The following is a 19,840-nucleotide window of genomic DNA, read 5'->3' as shown; positions in this document are numbered from 1 at the left end:
ATTATGATCAGTACAAACAAGAATGGGATATACAGTGGGATTCAAATATACATCAAAATGTCGAAGTGCTGACACATTGCAAAACACTCTTTTTCAATAGTTGAATAATTTTTCTGATGTTTATCTAATTTCTTGGAAAAGTATGATATAGGTTTCTCAACATTATCATCTATCTCTTGATATAAAACAGCTCCAATTCCTACATCGCTTGCATCAACGGCAAGTTTAAATTGTTTTTCAAAGTCTAAAGTAATCAGAACTGGTCTATTAATTAAAAGTGATTTGCTATTTTTCAAAAGCGTTTTGACTATTTTCACTCCAGATAAATTCAAAATCGTTTCGTAAAAGATGAGTCAATGGTTGAACCACAGTAGCAAAATTTGAACAAAATTTTCTGTAAAATCGAATCATGCCTAAATATCTCATAAGTTGTTTTCTATTTGTAGGAGGAGGAAATTTGGAAATAGCTTCCACTTTAGCCATAATAGGTTTCACTTGACCTTGGCCAACTGTATGCCCTAAATAATCAACAGTGGCCTGACAAAATTCACTTTTACCAAGATTAATAGTCAAAATTGATTTTGACAATCTATCAAAAATATCGTACAAATGTGTTAAATGCTGTTCCAAGCTATCACTACATACAATAAGATCATCAATATAAGCATAACAATAGTTTAAATCTTTTATAACATTATTGATCATTCTTTAAAATGTAGCTGGTGCACTTTTCATGCCAAATGGCATTACAGTATATTGAAATAAGCCATCTGGTTTAACAAAAGCTGATATTTCACGAGCTCTCTGTGTCAATGGAACTTGCCAATAACCTTTCAACAAATCAAATTTGCTCACAAATTTTGCTTGACCAATGTTGTCAATACAATCGTCTATCCTTGATATCGGATAGGAATCAGATTTTGAGACTGAATTTACTTTTCTGAAATCAGTCACGAAATGAAAGGTTTTATCTGGTTTTGGCACAAAGACACAAGGAGAGCTCCATTCACTGTTACTCGGCTCAATAATATCATTGTCAAGCATATATTTAATTTCGTTTCTCATAGTTTCAAGTTTGAGTGGATTAAGCCGGTAAGGATGTTGCTTAATTGGAGAAGAATCTCATACATCAACATCATGACGAACAGCAGTTGTTTTGTTTGGCACATCTGGAAAAAGATTTTTAAAAGAAAATACCAAAGTTTTTATTTCTTCTCTACGATCAAAAGACAGATGTGCAAGTTTTGAGTCTAAATTTGACAAAATTTCTGAATTTTTCAATCTAACCGTCTCTTCCATAGTTTTAGAACTAAAAGGTGGTTCAATTACATCTGGTTTGTCTTGATTGTTCTCAAATATAACCATGCCTAAAGTGGCAACTGGTTTACTCTCACATTCATTAGTACGCTCAAAATATGGTTTTAAAATATTAATATGACACACTCTATTTTGTTTGCGCTGACCTGGAGTTTTTACAATATAATTCAAATCATTTATTTTACTCTCTATTGTATAAGGACCACAATATTTAGCCTGTAAAGGATGTCCAGGGACTGGCAAAAATACAAGTACCTTATCAACAGGCTCCAAAACTCTATCCCTGGCATCTTTATCATACCAAATTTTCATCTTGTTCTGTACATTTTTTAAGTTTTTCTGAGCAATTTGTCAAGCAGTATACAATTTTTCTTTAAATCTAGATACATAGTCTCAAAGATTCAAGTCAGTATGTTCAGTAAGCCACTTTCCCTTAATCAATTTTAACGGTCCCCTTACAGTATGGCTAAATACCAACTCAAAGGGACTAAATCCAAGGGATTCTTTAACAGCCTCTCGGACTGCAAAAAGTAGAAAGTGAACTCCATCATCCCAGTCTCTGTCAAATTGAAGACAAAAAGTTCTAATCATGTTCTTCAATGTTTGATGAAAACGTTCTAAGGCACCTTGAGATTCTGGATGGTACGCACTTGATCTATACTGAGCAATCCCTTACTGTTTAATTAGAGCTCGATATCTATTTGTGATATTTCTCCGTCCGTGATATTTTTATTTTTTTTAATCGGGGGTTATTTATTTTCTACATCCAGCTTGATAGATACCCATGTTGTCGACTTGATATCTAATTTCTCTGCTTAACTGTATGTAATAGATAAATTGAAAACCTATGCAAATAGTGTTTTTTTTTAAATAAAATACTTCGTTATTGAGCAGAAAATTTTCATTTTATTTGTTTCTATTACCTTTTAAAATTTTTGTTGATATAGTCAACATTGCAGTAAGCATTTATCACCTTCTCTAACAAAGAGCTTTGATTCTTTTGTTCTATTTCAACTGGGTTTCCGCCTATAATGCTTTCCAGGAGAGAAAATATATAAATGATATAACAACAAATCATAGATAGCCAGTTATTTTTTATTCTCCATGTCATGTTTCCCATGTAATTGTATTTAGTACAGTGTAATCGTGAGACAATAAAACTAACACTCTATAGGAAAAGGGAGACAACAAACACAGTCTATTCCCAAAGATAATGAATGCGTGAACACAATCAGAACTGTACCGTTGTATTATTGAAAAAGAACAGGTGCTACTTATGTTTTATAACTTATTTTTTCTCTTTTAGCAATAATCAAACTATCAATCAAATTTATCATTATGCTGTCAACGAATTGATCTTTATTTGACATCAACCATACACATTTTGATTGGTCATTTAGAAATTTAAAATATTAAGTAAATTGAGAGGATAAATCTCAAATGAAACTGGACCTTACAGTTTTAAGTGATGGACACTGAAGAAGATAATGAATTTCATCTTGATCAATGTCATTATTACATAACTTACAAAATATTTTGTCTGGGAGTATTCCTTTACTTCTTTCCTTTTCTTGTCCAAGTCATTTGCACTGATTCTCAATTTGGTTAGCTTATTTATTGTTTTATAAAGCTAATTATTGAGATATTAATAAGGCAGGCGATGGGAGAGACGTGAGTTATTGAGAAATTGCAAGTTGACAATTGCAAAGTTATAATCATCCTGTTTTTCATAGATTCTAGGTTGTAGTCGTCCGTCGATATTAAAATATAAGAAAAAGATCAAGATAAGTTGCCAACCTTCTAGTTTTAGTAGTATTCTTTAAAATCTCATATGTCAGAAAGTAAGTAAATACATTTTATTTAAAGTAGACACATATGTACATGACTGATAACAGACAACATTCATCATGCAACTTCAAATATTATAAAAATAATAAAAAAGCACAAGTTTGATTTCTGAACCTCTGTGCTCATGCGGCAAACACCTCTATGGTCATTGAATGTAGGAACCATAAATTACTGACATATCATAAAATTCTGACAAACTAAAAGCGTTTCAGCTACTTCATTTGAAATATTTAAAATGATTGTTTTATCGGTCCTTACACAATTTATAGCAACAGATTTGAGATTTAGAGTATCTTCAAAACGACACCAACCAATATGAATATATAAATCGACATCTAGAGATTGTCATATCACCTACAACTAAAGTCTTCATGGGTTCATTATGTCATATTCAACGACATATACAGGTAACCACGTCATCTTCAGCTATACCTTAATGTTCCCATACATCTTCAACTATACCTAGATGTCGATATACCACCTTCAACGACCTATAGAGGTCGGAAACTATCTGCAACGACATTTTTTGTCACAATATCATCTCTACTGGCCTGTAGATGTCTTCAAAATCCGTCTACGACATCTAAAGATTTTGCCTTATAGTATTCAACGAAATCAAGAGGTAACTATGCTATACAATGTTCTGCGACATCACAAGGTCATCATGGAAAGTTAAATTAGTACTTTTTTATTTCCAATTTCAAGTCTAGTATTTCTTGTCAGAAACGATCTAGACAATGCCCTGTGGTAGTATGGTTTTTTTTTTTGGTAAACGTAATGATAGGAAAAAAGTCGTTTAGGAAACAAAATCTGCAAGTCTTATTGTATTTAGTTGTTGTCAATGTATATTAAACAGTAATACATTTTTCGTCAAGATTACATTTCGTCTTGTTATTTAGATTATCGTGCAATTCCTCCCAATAACCATCAAGATGATTAAAACATGTTCATTTGCTAAATACCGAAATTATCAAATGTGAACACTCTGAAGGCATTTTTTTTTTTTTGTTATTCAATGTCGGCTAAATATGCAAAATAACAGCCAAATGTAAAAAAGAATGCGCTGTCTATACTGGTATCTGCTAACATGTTAGCGATACATGTGTGTTGCACTTTGTGGAATTTGTGCGCCGGAAAGGGTAAATAAAAGTTATTGCTGATACTTTCCATTAACTGTGGATACAAAACAAAATGCAGTTTCCTGATGTTTGAAATTCGTAAATACTTTTTTTGATATACAGTAATAACATATATAAGGGGAACTCCACAAGAATGTGCCGACAGCATTAATGTCTCCAGCTAATCCAGACATAGTAAAAAACACGTTAGGGAATAAAGATACAATCGGTAAATTTATATCTGGGCGAATGGTTTCTTGAGACATCGTACCGGTAAATTAAAAAGTGATGGCTACTGTAAAACTTCTATAGTGAACTTTATCATTACCCTTACGAATGGACGTTTTGCGTTTTGAGCACGACCGGTGTAATGTGATTATGCACTGTACGCATGCAACATACATCAATATTAGCAAACGTATTAATAAGGAACAGGCCGTATATGACAACTGCGAAATTGGAAGCTAAACTGAAACTTAAATAGTCACATTTGTCTTAGTTGTGAGTTTAAATTCGCTATTGTATGTCAAGAAATATAGGTAATATTGCAAACTTGCGCGGTTTGCTTATACCCTTAATCTAATGCTCACTTTGGTATACGAGTTTGAAGCAGTCTATGTTGTGCTTTTAATGCATGACCCTATATCATCATTTAAGGTAGCACAATACAAAGATGTTGTCCCTCCCAATCAGACAACTTTAAACTTATGTAATTCATTTCATCCTTCTTTATATTTTATAAATGAGGTACCAAAAGAAAGAAGAAAGATTAATCTTTCAAATTGTGATAATTTCATTATGAAATAATTATTACATAATTAATTATTATGTAATTAGTTGCTATATTGTGATGTCCACACTTGAATGAATTTAACTTCTTTGTTCTTCATAGCATCCCAAAATATTTTATATATTCTTGTACAACACAGCCTGACCTCCAAAACTGTGTTTCAGATTTCCAAAAACATCAATAGAACAAATTTTACACCCAATTCAATTTAGTGGTCTCTTATGAATTGATGTTGCAAACTTCATTGAAGATTTATGAGAGAATGAAATACAATAGGAAAAATCTGAGACACAGTTTTGGAGGTCAAACTGTGTTGTGCAAGAATCTATAAAATATTTTTGGATGCTATGAATAACAAAGAAGCTAAATTCATTCAAGTATAGACATCACAATATGGCAACTAATAACATAACAATTAATGATGTAATAATTATGTCATAATGAAATTATCACAATTTGAAAGATTAATCCTTCTTCTTTCTTTTGGTACCTCATTTATAAAATTTAAAGAAAGATGAATGGAATTACATCAGTTTAAAGATGTCTGATTGGGGATGAAAAATCTTTGTATTGTGCTACCTTAACTGAACATAAAAACTAAATACCATGTAGCTATTTCTTCTTCTTCTTTTGTCTTTAAGAATGATTTGTATGATTTTACTTTAAAACGATATCTTAAACTGTTATTTTCTTTAAAGATAGGCATATTCAGTATCATGCTTTTTTACAAAGGATACATAGAAAAAGTTCGTAGGAGTGGAGGAGGTTGAATGGTATTTGGTAGCCAAGAGAGTATTGTACATTCGGACTACGTCCTATATAGGTCAATCATATATAACATAAGTTGCCCTACTTCACAGCTCAATAGAAAGATAAGAGTATCACGTTCGATATTAGAAATAGATTCATAGGTAAAATGATGGAATTACTTCGTTCTATAGTGTTTGGTAAGTCTTATTATTTTTTTTCGAAATATTGTAAGTAATTGACTTTTATAGTCACAATGTTATATGGTTTAGAAGACATAGTTATATTAAAGTAGATATAAAAGGGAAACTGTGTAATCAATCCTATTATCTTAATAATTCTAAACTTTCTGATTGTTACTCATTAGAATTGTCTTATCAATATTATAAAGTTGTGTAGAATATAGGTTTCTTTGTGACCTTAGAAGAAAACCTTACATGCTGCTATAGATATTAACAGTCAGATTATTCATTACTAACCTGTCGAGAAAATAAATCTAATCGAAATATACGTCTTGTATAATATGTATGTTTATCGTCAATTATCACATCAGATGGCCGAATACGAAAAAAGGGAAACATTGTATTGACATGAACGTGTTTGGCCTCATCCAAGTAAGGAACCTCGAACCTTACTATCGTAGATAATTTTTATTCAACATTTTGATTTTTTTCTGTTGATGATAGACATTCTTAAGTCTCTAAACAAATGCTTTGTAATTCTTAGACCACTTTTTAGTTAGTGTACTCTACAACTATGTGTGCATTTCAAGCGATTATTACTTTCAAAAGATCCTATTCTGGTTAATGAAACTTTTGAGTGTCGGTCTAATTTTCTTTCGTTTATTTTCTTTCGTTTATTTTCGTTTATTTTCATATCCATTTTTGTAGTATGTACTAACTTGAATATAATTTTACAGTACGTTCTTTTTATCTTTTATAATGAACAATTGACAAATTGTTAAACATCCTAAGTTCATTTTGAAAAAAAAAACCCAACTAAACGACGAATAACAAAACTGCTTTTAGAGATAGAGGTCAACATGTTACTATTATTTGGAAATATATTTTAAGCCATTATCTTAAAATAATGTTCATGACCAGAAGCGGCTGTATTAATTCTGAAAAGTAAGTACCTAATGCTGTTTCTTTTTTTCATTTAAGTATGTTTAAGGACATGTTTTTAGAATAAATAGTATGCCTTAGACAGTCTGGCCAAGAAATTGTTTCGTCCTTTCGTCAAATAACCGTGTTAAAAATGCTTTTCACTAACATCAACGTTACTTTCAAACAACAAATCAAAATGTTTCAATATTGACGCTTTGTTGTAACGAATTGCTTCCATAAACTTAATCACAGATTAAAATAAGAAGATGTGGTATGATTTCCGATGTGACAACTCTCACCCACAGACTATATGAAATAAAAGTATACAGCTATATGTCACCAAATGGCCTTCAACAATGAATAAAATCCGTAACGAGTAGTCATTTATAAACATGTTCATAAAGCTATATAATTTATTTTCACATGATGCGGGTCCGAAAATAAAAATATTTTGTATCAGTCGTATGAAACGTCGATTTTAAAAACAATTAAATATGATTTAAATTCTTAGCTATCTTTTTCAATAAAAAAAATGAAAACAAGGGGGAACGTGCACTTTATTAAGAGAAAATCCTTCACATTATCAAAATATTCATTCATTAACCGATATTGAATAATTAACTTCCAACGCACCAATTCACTGATATTTTCCGTATGCAGTGACCTTAACTACTAGATATCTCTTTATAACTGCGGCCACCGCACAGTGCATGTGCGAGGGGAAAACAGTTAGGAGTAAATGTAAACAAACGTTTGCTATTTGGTAAATAGATTCTTAAAGAACAGACAAAACAACAAATTGTTTAACAACTGTTGAGGAAAAGTTTTAAATTACATTTAATTAAGAAATGACTTGGAAAATATAAACAGACATTTTATGGCTTTCTCAATTCACTTATCTGTCACGTTCTCCATTTGCCTTGTTTTTATTTTGATTAGCAATTTCACGATCGGGTAATCTTCGGTAACAAACTCGATAGTTCATAAAGTTCCGATCAACGATCACTGAACGAAATATTATATTATTAAAAGACTCATTTCATATGAATTAAAAGTTGAATCTCGACTGTAACTCCAGTGTTCTTTCAGTCGTGTTGGTTTCAGTTTCGTACGGTGATGTGTGTGAAGATGTGGATACGAAGTCATGTGAAATATTAGCTGCTTTACGTCCAGATTTATGTTCCAATCCTTGTTTATCTAAGCTGTGCACCAGACATTGTGGCCATTGCCGTAAGTTTGACTCAATTGTCATTTTATATGATAGGTTTACATAAGATACGTGTTGTAACCAATGGATTCCATAAATAAAAATAAGAAGATGTGGTATGTGGAGAGTTGTCTTATTGAAAATCATACCACATTTTTTTGTTTTTATCTGTGATTAAGTTTATGGAAAACATTCGTTCCAACAAATATCTTATGTTAAATATAAAGAAATAAATAAGCATTTTAAACATTTTTTATGTATTATATGTATGTCTTGGCAATTATTCATTCTATTCAGTTACTATTTCTATTTTATTCATGCATCTGTTTTAAGAAAAGAATTGCCTCTATAAACGAAGAATTGCTTTGATTTCATCAAACTGTATACCTAATCTTGACTTATTGATTTATTGTTGCTAATCAACCATTTGCAAATATGACAGTCATACATGACCATATATGAACATTATTCTCTGAGTATAATCAAAACTAACAAATATGACTCTAATTTGAAAAGTGATGTTTTTGATGTAAATACGATTAATATTGATTTCACTTGAGATTAGACGCGTAATCTTACAAAAACTGTTTTGCTGTAATGTAGTAATATGTTTAATTATTTATTTTCTATTTAAGCTGTTAAGTGTTATCAGTGCCATGAAATTGACGATCCATCTAATTGTACCAATCTTATTGCCTGTCCAAGTGCAGATCACGTGAGTATAAGAAAGCCTTATATTGACGCACATCTTTTTATTCTTTTACGTATAAAGTTAATCTCATAATCCCTACCAAAATTGCAAACATCGGATAGATAAAGAGTGTCCTAAATAAGGTCCATAACAGGCTAACATGGTCCTATTGACATCGTGCAACTTGGTTAAGCCAATCAGGAAATATCATAATTTCTATATTTCAAATTGATTTCTTTTATTTACCAAATTTTTTAAATAGAATATATATGTTAGTACTAAATAACTTTAGAACTTCATTGGGTGTCATTCACGCATAATCATATGAACCATCGGAGTGATTTATCAATTTATATTAAAGAAAAACAAAATGCATGATTTAAAAGTACGTTGCTCTATTAAAAGATAAATATCTTTCCAATAACAAAAAGTAAAAAAAGGCTTTTATGGATATGACGGATACCATTACGTACGTGGAATACCAACACTTCTCTATTTAGTAAAAGTCGTTGATATTTTGAAATGTCTTTAACACATATTGATGATGTTAATGTTCACTTGGTGTTAAAGTCCAGAGGCAACTATTTCAAGCATATCCTGCTATTAACATATTACCACATCCCGACACTTTATTCTAACTCCGAATCAATGAGTCTTTGTTCTTACTTCCAAATTCCACGTGCTAAGCGGAGAAGCAGCAAATATTATTATTTTTAAGTCTTTGATTTGAACTTATATGTAATCGAACCAACGACCTCTCAAACTTGGTGTAAGCACTGTATATCTCGAGAAATGGCAGGTCATTATTCATAGTAACACGTAATTCAAACGCTAACTGGAAGTACTTTGAATGTTATTTGAATACTTACAACGATGGACTGACGCTTCATTACGCTCTTATATAACGTGAAGCTACAGATAACACATAGCATTACACAACCGCTATCTACCATCTAAAATTCTTATGCACAACCGAAAATTGAAAACTAAACAAGAGAAGCCTCCGAGGGTATCCGATTTAAATCATAGTTAATACGAAGGACGGCGTAGCTTACTTGATAGTAAAACATAAAATGTTTATACAGTCAAACCTGTTTTAAGAGACTACTTTAGGGAGAGTAAAATAAGTGGTCTCTTATGACAGGTGGTCTTTGTTCCAATTTATATGAAATGTACCACAGAGGGATCTAAAATTGGCGGTCTTTCATCATATGTTTTGGCTTAATACAGATGGTCTCTCAAGCAGGTTTGACTGTACTTTGACCTAAATAGTGGTTTACTTTTCAGAATTATGACTTGGATAGAGAGTTGTCTCAATTGCACTCATATCACATCTTCTAATACTTATATGCCTTATTTACAGTATTGTTATACCACACAGACATTTACAGACGATTTCACAGAAGTCTACAAAATGGGCTGTGCCATTAAAAGTGTAAGTACAACAATTATTTTCTTATTTTCCGAGAACAAAAAATCAATCTTATTTTATTTGCAAAAATTATCAATATATTTGTTGCGGTTAAATCTGTATGATTTTATAAACCACTATTGTAAAAACATTTATTTTCAGAAAATAAATCGATCAAAGTTCCAAGTTCTACAAAGGTTAATGTTATCAGTATATTGACAATATATATTATAGGTATGTCAGCAGTATCTAGGTGGTGCAGAAAGCATGACAAGGAATATAGATGTAAATGGAGCTTGTTGTATGCAAGGTTAATGTTATCAGTATATTGACAATATATATTATAGGTATGTCAGCAGTACCTAGGTGGTGCAGAAAGTATGACAAGGAATATAGATGTAAATGGAGCTTGTTGTATGCAGGACAAATGCAATAACAAACTACCGTTAGTCATTATGGGGGCAGAGGTTCCAACAACACAACAACCAGGTATATTATATCATATAGTTCAGCAAAAACAAAGATAACGGATATATAAACTGAAAGAAATCAATAAACTTTATCGAAAATGTTTTTTCCTGCAACTTTTTTTGCCATAGCCAAACACAAATCTTTAAAAAAAAAAGTTAATGCTACTTCGAAGAAATCTTGAACTGCTTGATTAAACAACGTTGCTAATGAATAAGAAATATATATATATTACTTCGAGTTTCAATCAGTATGTGTCAATACACCTGCATAATTATTTATTCTAGAAAAGAATGAGAAATTGTTCTACCCAACTCTTTCATCCGCTTTTTGAACCTGTTTAAAAATCAAACATATCAAACCCCTCTTCGTAAAACTATGTGTTGTAATCATCACAATCCATACAACATAGTTTTTAAAAACATTATGGTAAAAACGATATCAGATAAATTCTTTTTCTTCTTTTTTAAGTTACATTCGTCAATACAACAGCAGACCCCAATTCATGTAAAAATCTAGATGATGGCGTATGTCAGAGATTAGCATTGGCAAGCCCAGGCATATGCTCTGATACATGTTTTGCTGAAAATGTTTGTCCACGCATGTGTGGATCATGTTGTAAGTACACTCTATTAGTTTTTAGCGAGACAACACCTATTAATCGGTTTTCGTCTTAGCATTAAATTTTTAATTTTTTGTTGTCCTTTTTTTACCGTTTTTCATATAGTCAAAACTCATTGACATGATAATTGAATCCGTTTGAGTAAAACAATTAAAACGTGTTGTTGCCTATTTGTATTTTTGTTTTTGCTTAGTTGTTGTTGCTTTCCATATATTTTTTTTCTTTCATCGAGACATATTGTATTAAGCATCCAACCCGTTCGAGGATTACTGCATTCTTGTTTGCCTAACGTTCAATTCAAACACATACATAATAATGTTACTACACAATGATAATACTGCATTTGTCAATATGTATTTCCAGTAAACTGTTACACTTGCAATGATATTGACAACATAACAGACTGTACAACCATCAATGTTTGTCAATCTGGACACGTAAGATTAATAGCATATGAATAACATGAAAATAGTGTCTGCTTTTGGAGTTTTATCAACTTTGATATAACCCAAAACAAATGAAACCAAAGTTTCGAACGTTGAGATCGTAGGAACCATATCGTTGATTTTTTTTCTGACAGTATAGAGGTTCTTTTCTACACGTAATCGATATGTACCCTAAACTTACGTTCATTTAGCAGATTTATCTAACATACATAGAATGCATTTGATTTTAGTGATTAAACATTTGTTACAAATGAGTTGTCTTCCTTTAGACAGACTTTAATACAATATATGGGATAATATTGGTTACTAGCGCTTTTCTAGAAGCCTTTTGCATGACTAAATATGAAAAACACGATATCATTTAAAATTGAAGACTATAATATTGTCCTCTTTTGTTCATCAGAGAGAAAGAATACTTCGTATTATAACATTACATTACATTAACATTTTCAATTTAGATTTATTTGTTTTAGGAATGTTTTACTCTTGAAACACTAAGCATTGATCTGAGACCAGTGTTCAGAGTTGGATGTATCGAGGAAAAGGTAGACTATTCAGATTTAAAACGCAAGTTCTCTACATTTTCAGTTTAAAAGAAAAAACAAAGAACATTCTATTAGTAATCAAATCGAGAAAAACGAATATCGGAGCTTTGTTTCGTACATATATGGCAATAATAACATTTACACTTAGCACCACAATCGGAGCATTGTTACGTACATATATGGCAATAATAACATCTACACTTAGCACCACAATCGGAGCATTGTTACGTACATATATGGCAATAATAACATCTACACTTAACACCACAATGTTTTAACAATTTGTTCTTATGCTGTGCTGTTATTCCACTGTCGTCTTAGGTTATCATTAGAGAGGGAGCTGCATTCCAATAACATAATTCCACCATTTTCTATATTGACACTAAAGAGATCATGTAATCCAGTGGTTCTTCTTTGTTGTGGTATATCATATTGTTTTTTGTTTATTGTTTTGTTCATGAATCAGACAATTAGTTTTCTCCTTTGAAGTGATTACAACTATTATCATTGTTTTATATTTGTCAGGTCTGGGCCTTAATTACTTGTCATACTTTATTGGTTTTACTTATTGTTTACGACCGTATGGTGACCCATGGTAGTTAACTTTAACATAATTTGTTCTCTTGTAACAAAGTGGTTCCCACATAAACGCAAAGCTGTAATTGTCTCAACAATGCTAGTTAAACCCATTTGTTTGATCATTTGTAAGTCCTGGTTAACATATTATTAAAGATTGTTTGGCTAAGAGTAATTTCTTTTTTTTGTATTTTTAGTTGTGCTCGCGATTCCAAGCTAGCACTGGTAATATATTTGGCCGACGGGATGGATTTTCCTTAAAAGGAGGATGTTGTAAGAGCGATTTGTGTAATGACCACGTGGAAACAATTAACAACCAACCGACAACAACAACAACCCAACAACCAACAACATTAGGTACGTAATGATGAAAGTTTACTCATGTCAAAATAAATGGATTCTAAACGATATCAATTTTGCTGTACCAAAACTCATTTCTAAATTTGATGTCAATTCAATGTTGCTCGAGATCAGAATTTGGAAAATGTATACCCTAATATAACGAATTGTAAATAGATACAGTACGTTAAGCAAATCAAATTTCATTTTAGAACACCTCGAGACTGTTGTCTGCCAATCAAAATTACGGATTCTGATTTATTACGTAATATAACTATTTAGGTGTAAAGTCGAACGTTTCATTTATATAATGATTTAAGCCCGATCGACTTTATTGTAAGTTTAATATTGAACACCAAATTTAATCGTCTATGATCTTAATTTGTCATTATTACAAAGAGACTGTTAATCTGTAAATTGTTTTGAATATGGCGACTTAGATTCGGTACATTTATATCGTTACTGATTTACTGAACGTGAAAGACTTGTCGTGAAATAATAATGTCTGAGTACGGTTTTTACACAAACCAGGTACCGTTTTTAACAATTTTTAGCATTCATTTGAGAAGTTTGAACAGCAATTTGAGAAAATAGCTGTTTTGCAATCCACTTGTCAATAAAATAAATAATTTAGAAGAGAAACGAATCTGAGAAAAAAAACGGGGAGCGTTGAAAATATAGATAATTTAAAGCACAAAGTGATAGATCGAGGTAAAAACAAAATATTAATCATCCGAACTACAGTATTGCTACATAGAGATTGTGGTCAACAAGCAGATGTTTTCAATTGCATAACATTAAAGATGATGTGATTGATCTAAAGTGGCTGTTTAAGAAGTTCGAAGTCATCTTTACTGGCATTTCTTCCGCAACAAAACTCAGAAGATACCCTTTATTCTTTTTTTCAAACAAATGTTAAAAACTTACAAATGAATCAACTTGGATCAAGTTTATCGATTCGCTGCAGATCATCCGACTATAGCAAAGTGTGTATCAATTTGGACGAAAAATTGTTCAAAAAAACGGATTCATATTTAAGAGGATAAATGTCGAAGATGAAAAAGAATTTCCAAAAGAAATAAAACAAAACGAAGAACTGTGTACCTGTTGGCAAATCAGACCAAAAGAGAAAAAGGATAATGCTCCTGTTAATAGACACAATGTATACTAATGATGATTCATTAAAACCATTAATACTAAAGGATCTGACAGTTGTTTTACGCTCGTTCAGTTGGTTGGTAACGTTCGATTTTGTCAGTTTTTATGGAGTTTCTCATCCTGAATTTGCATTGGAGTTCGGGGTATTTCTGTTTTACTTTTTTGTTAGAATAATGTTTATACTGTAATATACAAGTTAGAGTTATATTTTATCATGATATGTAATTTGTATAATGATATGAGGGTTTGTTTTTTGTTAGGTTGTACCAACTTACATCAACACTGTCCGGCAGGATTCCACTCTTTAGATTCTTCTTGCTACATGATTGGTCCACAACGTATGTCTTGGCAAGATGCTAAGGTTAAAAACCAATATTATGCATTTGTTTTTCCCTACAGATTCCGCATGTAAAATCGCTTTATCTTTCAATTTGCACGGGTTGTTGACATATTATTACCAAAAGTAGTAGTAGTAGTAGTATTTTGATCTATATAATTATTTGAAATGTTACTGTAATAGAAGAAGCGTTAAACACCAGCATTCAATTAATCAATCTGTCGAATTTAAAGCAAAATGCATCTGTTGTAAACTCGCCATAGATACCAGGATATTTTCTCTACAATAGCAAACCGACTTGCAAAACAATATCCTAGTTTGTAATAACTAAAAATCATTTCAACAGCTAACCGACAGTCTAATTTAATTAACTTTACAATTCTGAAATCACGCAAATCTATAACAAAAGATATCTTTTTTATATAACTAACTTCTATTAGTGTTATTGTTTTTATCTTTTCAGAGCTACTGTCAATCTCATTGTGCCAGACTAGTTGACTTTTCATCTAGGTCTAATATGCAAGATGTTTTTGAATTATTAGTTCCGCATCGTCAAGGACACTATCAAGGTTAGATTATATTTTGTTATTTATTGAACAGTGTTTTACATTTAATTGCTTTCGATAAAACGATGCGATAATGATCAGATACAATTTACTGATATTTCTGAATGTGATATAAATAAGTGCTACTAAAAATGTGTTAATTTGATTGGCCTGTCCTGTAATGTGTAACGATATTCTAATATTTCCAATGGCTTGTCGTTAAGTCAGTAATAACTTTCATATTTCACCGGGCTACTTTCCAACCGTAAATTTTCTTCCATACTATACAAAATATAATCATATGTTCACCTTAAACACTCGTTATTTAAATATGTATGCAAAGCTGACTGACCTTATCACAAACTTGTTTGGACCTTATTGTAATTTAAGAATTAAGGTCGTGAAAGATCTGGTTATCGCGTTATTTTAAATCGTGAATGTGATCATGTAAGAGATTGTGTCGTGTATATGTCATTGCATTAATTATTGATAGTGCTCTAATCATTTTGTAACTATATAAACTTATTTTGTTAGTTGGACAGCTACAAACTGGACATTAATGACTTTTTGTGTGGGAATATTTTTTATGCTATGATGGTTCAATGACATAATAGGCCTTGGTTTTCAATAACATCTTATGAACACACTAATCCGTCATGCCCTTACGCAATTACTTCATGTATCTATCCGTCCGTCAACATTTATGTATCGTTATTAATATTATGTGTTACGTTAGGGTGAGTAGTTAAATCATACTCAGTTTTACAGCAATGATCCATCAAATTTGTATATGGTATATAATATTAAAATAAAAATGCAAAATTGATTTCTTGTATTGTTGTATTTTCTTATATCATTGTTTTATCTTTCTGTTTCATTCATATATTTCATGCACTTATATATTATTTTTAAGACGAAAGAGTATGGACAGATGCTACATACAGCCGGAGTAGTTGGGTATGGAGTCACAATGGTAATCACATCAGCTCACGTTCCTTTAGAAATTTGGTCTTTTCACACTCGACCACTCGTGCATGTGGATTTGCAATGGTTCATACGAGTTCAGGAGGGATTATTTTTTCACCTACTACAACCGAAGACTTAATAGCCGATAGGTGTAGCGCAACACATCTTCCACTCTGTGAAGCTTCCAGAAATTAATTTACCTGGTTGATTCTGTAGTATTGTACGTCAAAGACAGAATATGAATAAGTAATAAATTAATTGAATATTTGTGTTGTGAATGTTTATTGATATTTTCTGTTTATAATTTTGAAAGTGGTTTTGAATGAATATCTTACTCATACATGGCTTTTATTCCTCTCCGAGTTTAGCTTTACATTTGGACTTTTTCCGTTTGATATGCTCGCCAACGTTTGTTTTAGATTTCGGATTTAGAAAAAGTTTTGCCTTAATCACTATGTAAGAGTCATTGATTGTTGAAAGCGCATTGGTAGAATTTATGATGTAACGAAATATCTCCCTTTGCATGCTTTTATACTAATATGAAATTTTTAAAAAAGGAAATAAATCGTTCGCAAAAGATTTATTTAGAAACATGTATTCATATTAAATGAAACAACGTCCATACATTCAAAAATATTTCAGAAATATCTTTTCCAAGACCATTACTTCAACCGTTGGAAAAGACTAAATCTCTCTCTTACCGACTTGATCATCATATCAGATGAGACAGGCTTCAAACAGAAGTTTATAATAAAGAATTGAAAGACACTAGAATTATTCCTTTCTTTCACGTTCCACTTTAAACAAAAAGCTCTATCACCTTTAATGACTGTGTAAATAATCTCATCATAGATACTAGGATTAAAATTTCGTAAACCAGACGTCGTTTCGTCTACAAAAGACTCATAAGTGATGCAACCATTAAAAGAAGAAAAACAGTACAAGTTTTAAAATATATTTTCACCATGACGTTATAAGTTATATGGTTTTCTACTGAACCCCTATGAATCCATAGAGTCTTAGAAAAATACATAAGGGGTTGGACCAAAAGCAGAATCTCCCATGGATTTTACTTAACATCTATGGTCCTTAGGGGCTCAGAAGTGAACCGTATGTATTTACCTGCCGAGTTTTGTAAAAAAAAAAAAAAAAAACAATGAAATACAACAACATCAAAAAATGACGTTGCCATTAACAATAGACGTGACCTCAGGAACCCCAAACGAAATTTAATAACCACTTACGGATCCCTAGGGGTCCCCATGTGACCCATCACAACGTCATAATTTACCCACGGTGCGATAAAGTAGTATATGCATAAGATAATAATAATAAAATTGAGATCGGAAATGGGGCATTAATACCTTTGGATTGAAATATGGATTTAAAAAAAAACGTTCTGAATAACTTTAAAATTTAAACATTTCTCAATGTCCAAATGACGACAGCTTGGTATAAACATATCCAACATTAGTATGCCGCTGTTCGAAAGTCACAAATTGACTTAGAGAGAAAATAATCTGGGTTACAAACTAAAACCGAGGGAAACACATCAACTTTGAGTTAAAAACAACGAAATATTAGAAACACTGAAAAACAAACGACAATGCAACATACATAGAAACGAACTATATATGATAACAGCTGCCATATATCTGACTTGGTATAAACATAATTTCAATGCCTGGATGACGATATTGAACGGTGATTTACGATCAAAAGAAGTAAAACATTATCTGTTGCAACAAGAATTTAAATTTGTTAAAATGTAATTTAACGGAAAGTTAACGAAACCATTACCATAAGACGTAACACGGTACTTTTCTATCCCAAATTCTTGTATTTAGTGTTGATGTTATATTTGTTATTCTCATCGTATTTTGTCTAATGCTTAGTTCGTTTCTGTGTCTGTTACATTTTATTGTTGTGTCGTTGTTCCCCTCTTATATTTAATGCGTCTCCCTCAGTTTAAGTTTGTAACTCGGATTTTTTTTATATCGATTTATGAGTTTCGAACAGCGGTATACTACTGTTGCCTTTACCTTAAAGTAATAAGTCATGAACACCATCATCAATTATTAGAAACAGAATAACTGTAACATAGATAGTCAATGATATGTTCAGAATGATGTTTCCGATCTTCTGTCCTCTTCATGAATTATAACCGACTTCTACATGTTCTATCAATGGTGTAACATGTTACGTATTAGATAGTAGTAGTTTTAGAAATACATCGAAAAGTTATACACACTGTTATCGCTATTACGTGTGGGAGATTTTCCTCGATAACGTTCATATAATTTTAAGTAACTTTAGATTATAAACTCATCATAGACACCAGGAATAAACTTTATACCCACGCCAGACGCGCGCCTCGTCTACAAAAGAGTCATCAGTGACGCTCGAATCAAAAATGTTATAAAAGGCCAAATAAAGTACGAAGTTGAAGAACATAAACATTGTATATATATTGTGATAATCTTGCCACCGAACCTGAGTAAAGTAGAAATCCTTGTTTACACATTTGCAAACTTATATGTTTTTTTTATGAAAGGGTATTAACTGAATGACATAGTATTTACTGTCTCTCTAAGCATACTCTCCATTTAGAGTTATCGACGAATACCATGAATCAAATAGTAATGTATGTTTTATGCATCATAACTAATTGATTATCTAATTAGGTCAATTTTTCATATATTTAAGAAGTCAAAAATGTTTTGCTAGATATAATGGCGGAACAAATGATACAGTATATAATACACAATGAGGTCCAACTTCGTTGAATTGCATACCAGAAAACACCGTTTTTGACAGTACGAAAACAAAAATCTGACAAGAATTAGAACTACGTTTGAACATCGAAAGAACTTCAACAAAAAGAGAAAACAAACAATAAAACAAAAAAGCGACAACCCCCAGTAATGTAACTTGATACAAATCATAAAAAAAGTTCAAACACTATTGTTGTGGTTATACTTAGTCATATAACAGAGGCAACAATAGTAATCACAGAAATGCCAATCAAGGTAAAAACAAATCCGTAGGTAATTGTACTAATACAAAAGGATCCAGTACGTTTGTCTCGATAGTCTTAGCGGCTCATGTTATGCATGCAATACATGCCATGCAAATTCACACTAAGTCAAAAAAAAATCACATTGTCAATTCATAAATCGGACGATGGTTCCGGTATCTTCACGTCTTAGACAGCAAAATGTTGTCGCTAATGACACGAATGATAATGACCATAAAACTTATGATGTGTCGATCTCAGTCATTATTCCTACTAACCATTTTGTGCAGCACTACCCTGATAATGAAATCCATAAATTTATAGCATCCACGAGCTTAACTTATCAGCTGGTAAACGTAATTCGATTTTTTATATTACAGAGGAGAAATGGGAAGAAGACAATGGAAAAGATAACATCATCAATTTTGTAATAGATTTCAGTCGTCGAGCTGTGTCAATATAAGAAAAAAAAGATCATGAGATCAAGCAGACTTTTAATGTTTATGTTGAATTCTTTGAAATAAATTAAAAAGGATATATATGTTATATGCAATTCTATGTTCTAAATAAAGGCATCAGTTGTATAC

The 19,840-nt window shown here is 31.5% G+C and overlaps 1 protein-coding gene across 1 annotated transcript; it reads left to right on the top strand.

The window, feature by feature from the left end:
* The first annotated feature begins 5,904 nt into the window (after positions 1–5,904).
* LOC139493524 (uncharacterized) lies at positions 5,905–16,504 on the top strand. The gene is made up of 12 exons (XM_071282010.1): positions 5,905–6,020; positions 8,016–8,156; positions 8,769–8,848; positions 10,188–10,259; positions 10,583–10,724; positions 11,175–11,321; positions 11,689–11,762; positions 12,245–12,316; positions 13,090–13,249; positions 14,650–14,750; positions 15,190–15,295; positions 16,185–16,504. The coding sequence occupies exons 1-12, from the start codon at positions 5,990–5,992 to the stop codon at positions 16,430–16,432; spliced, it is 1,374 nt and encodes a 457-aa protein (XP_071138111.1). The 5' UTR covers positions 5,905–5,989; the 3' UTR covers positions 16,433–16,504.
* Positions 16,505–19,840: the final 3,336 nt, after the last annotated feature.

Source organism: Mytilus edulis, chromosome 10 (genome assembly GCF_963676685.1).
Source record: "Mytilus edulis chromosome 10, xbMytEdul2.2, whole genome shotgun sequence".
NCBI lineage: Eukaryota > Metazoa > Mollusca > Bivalvia > Mytilida > Mytilidae > Mytilus > Mytilus edulis.
This window is presented reverse-complemented; position numbering and strand designations above follow the sequence as displayed.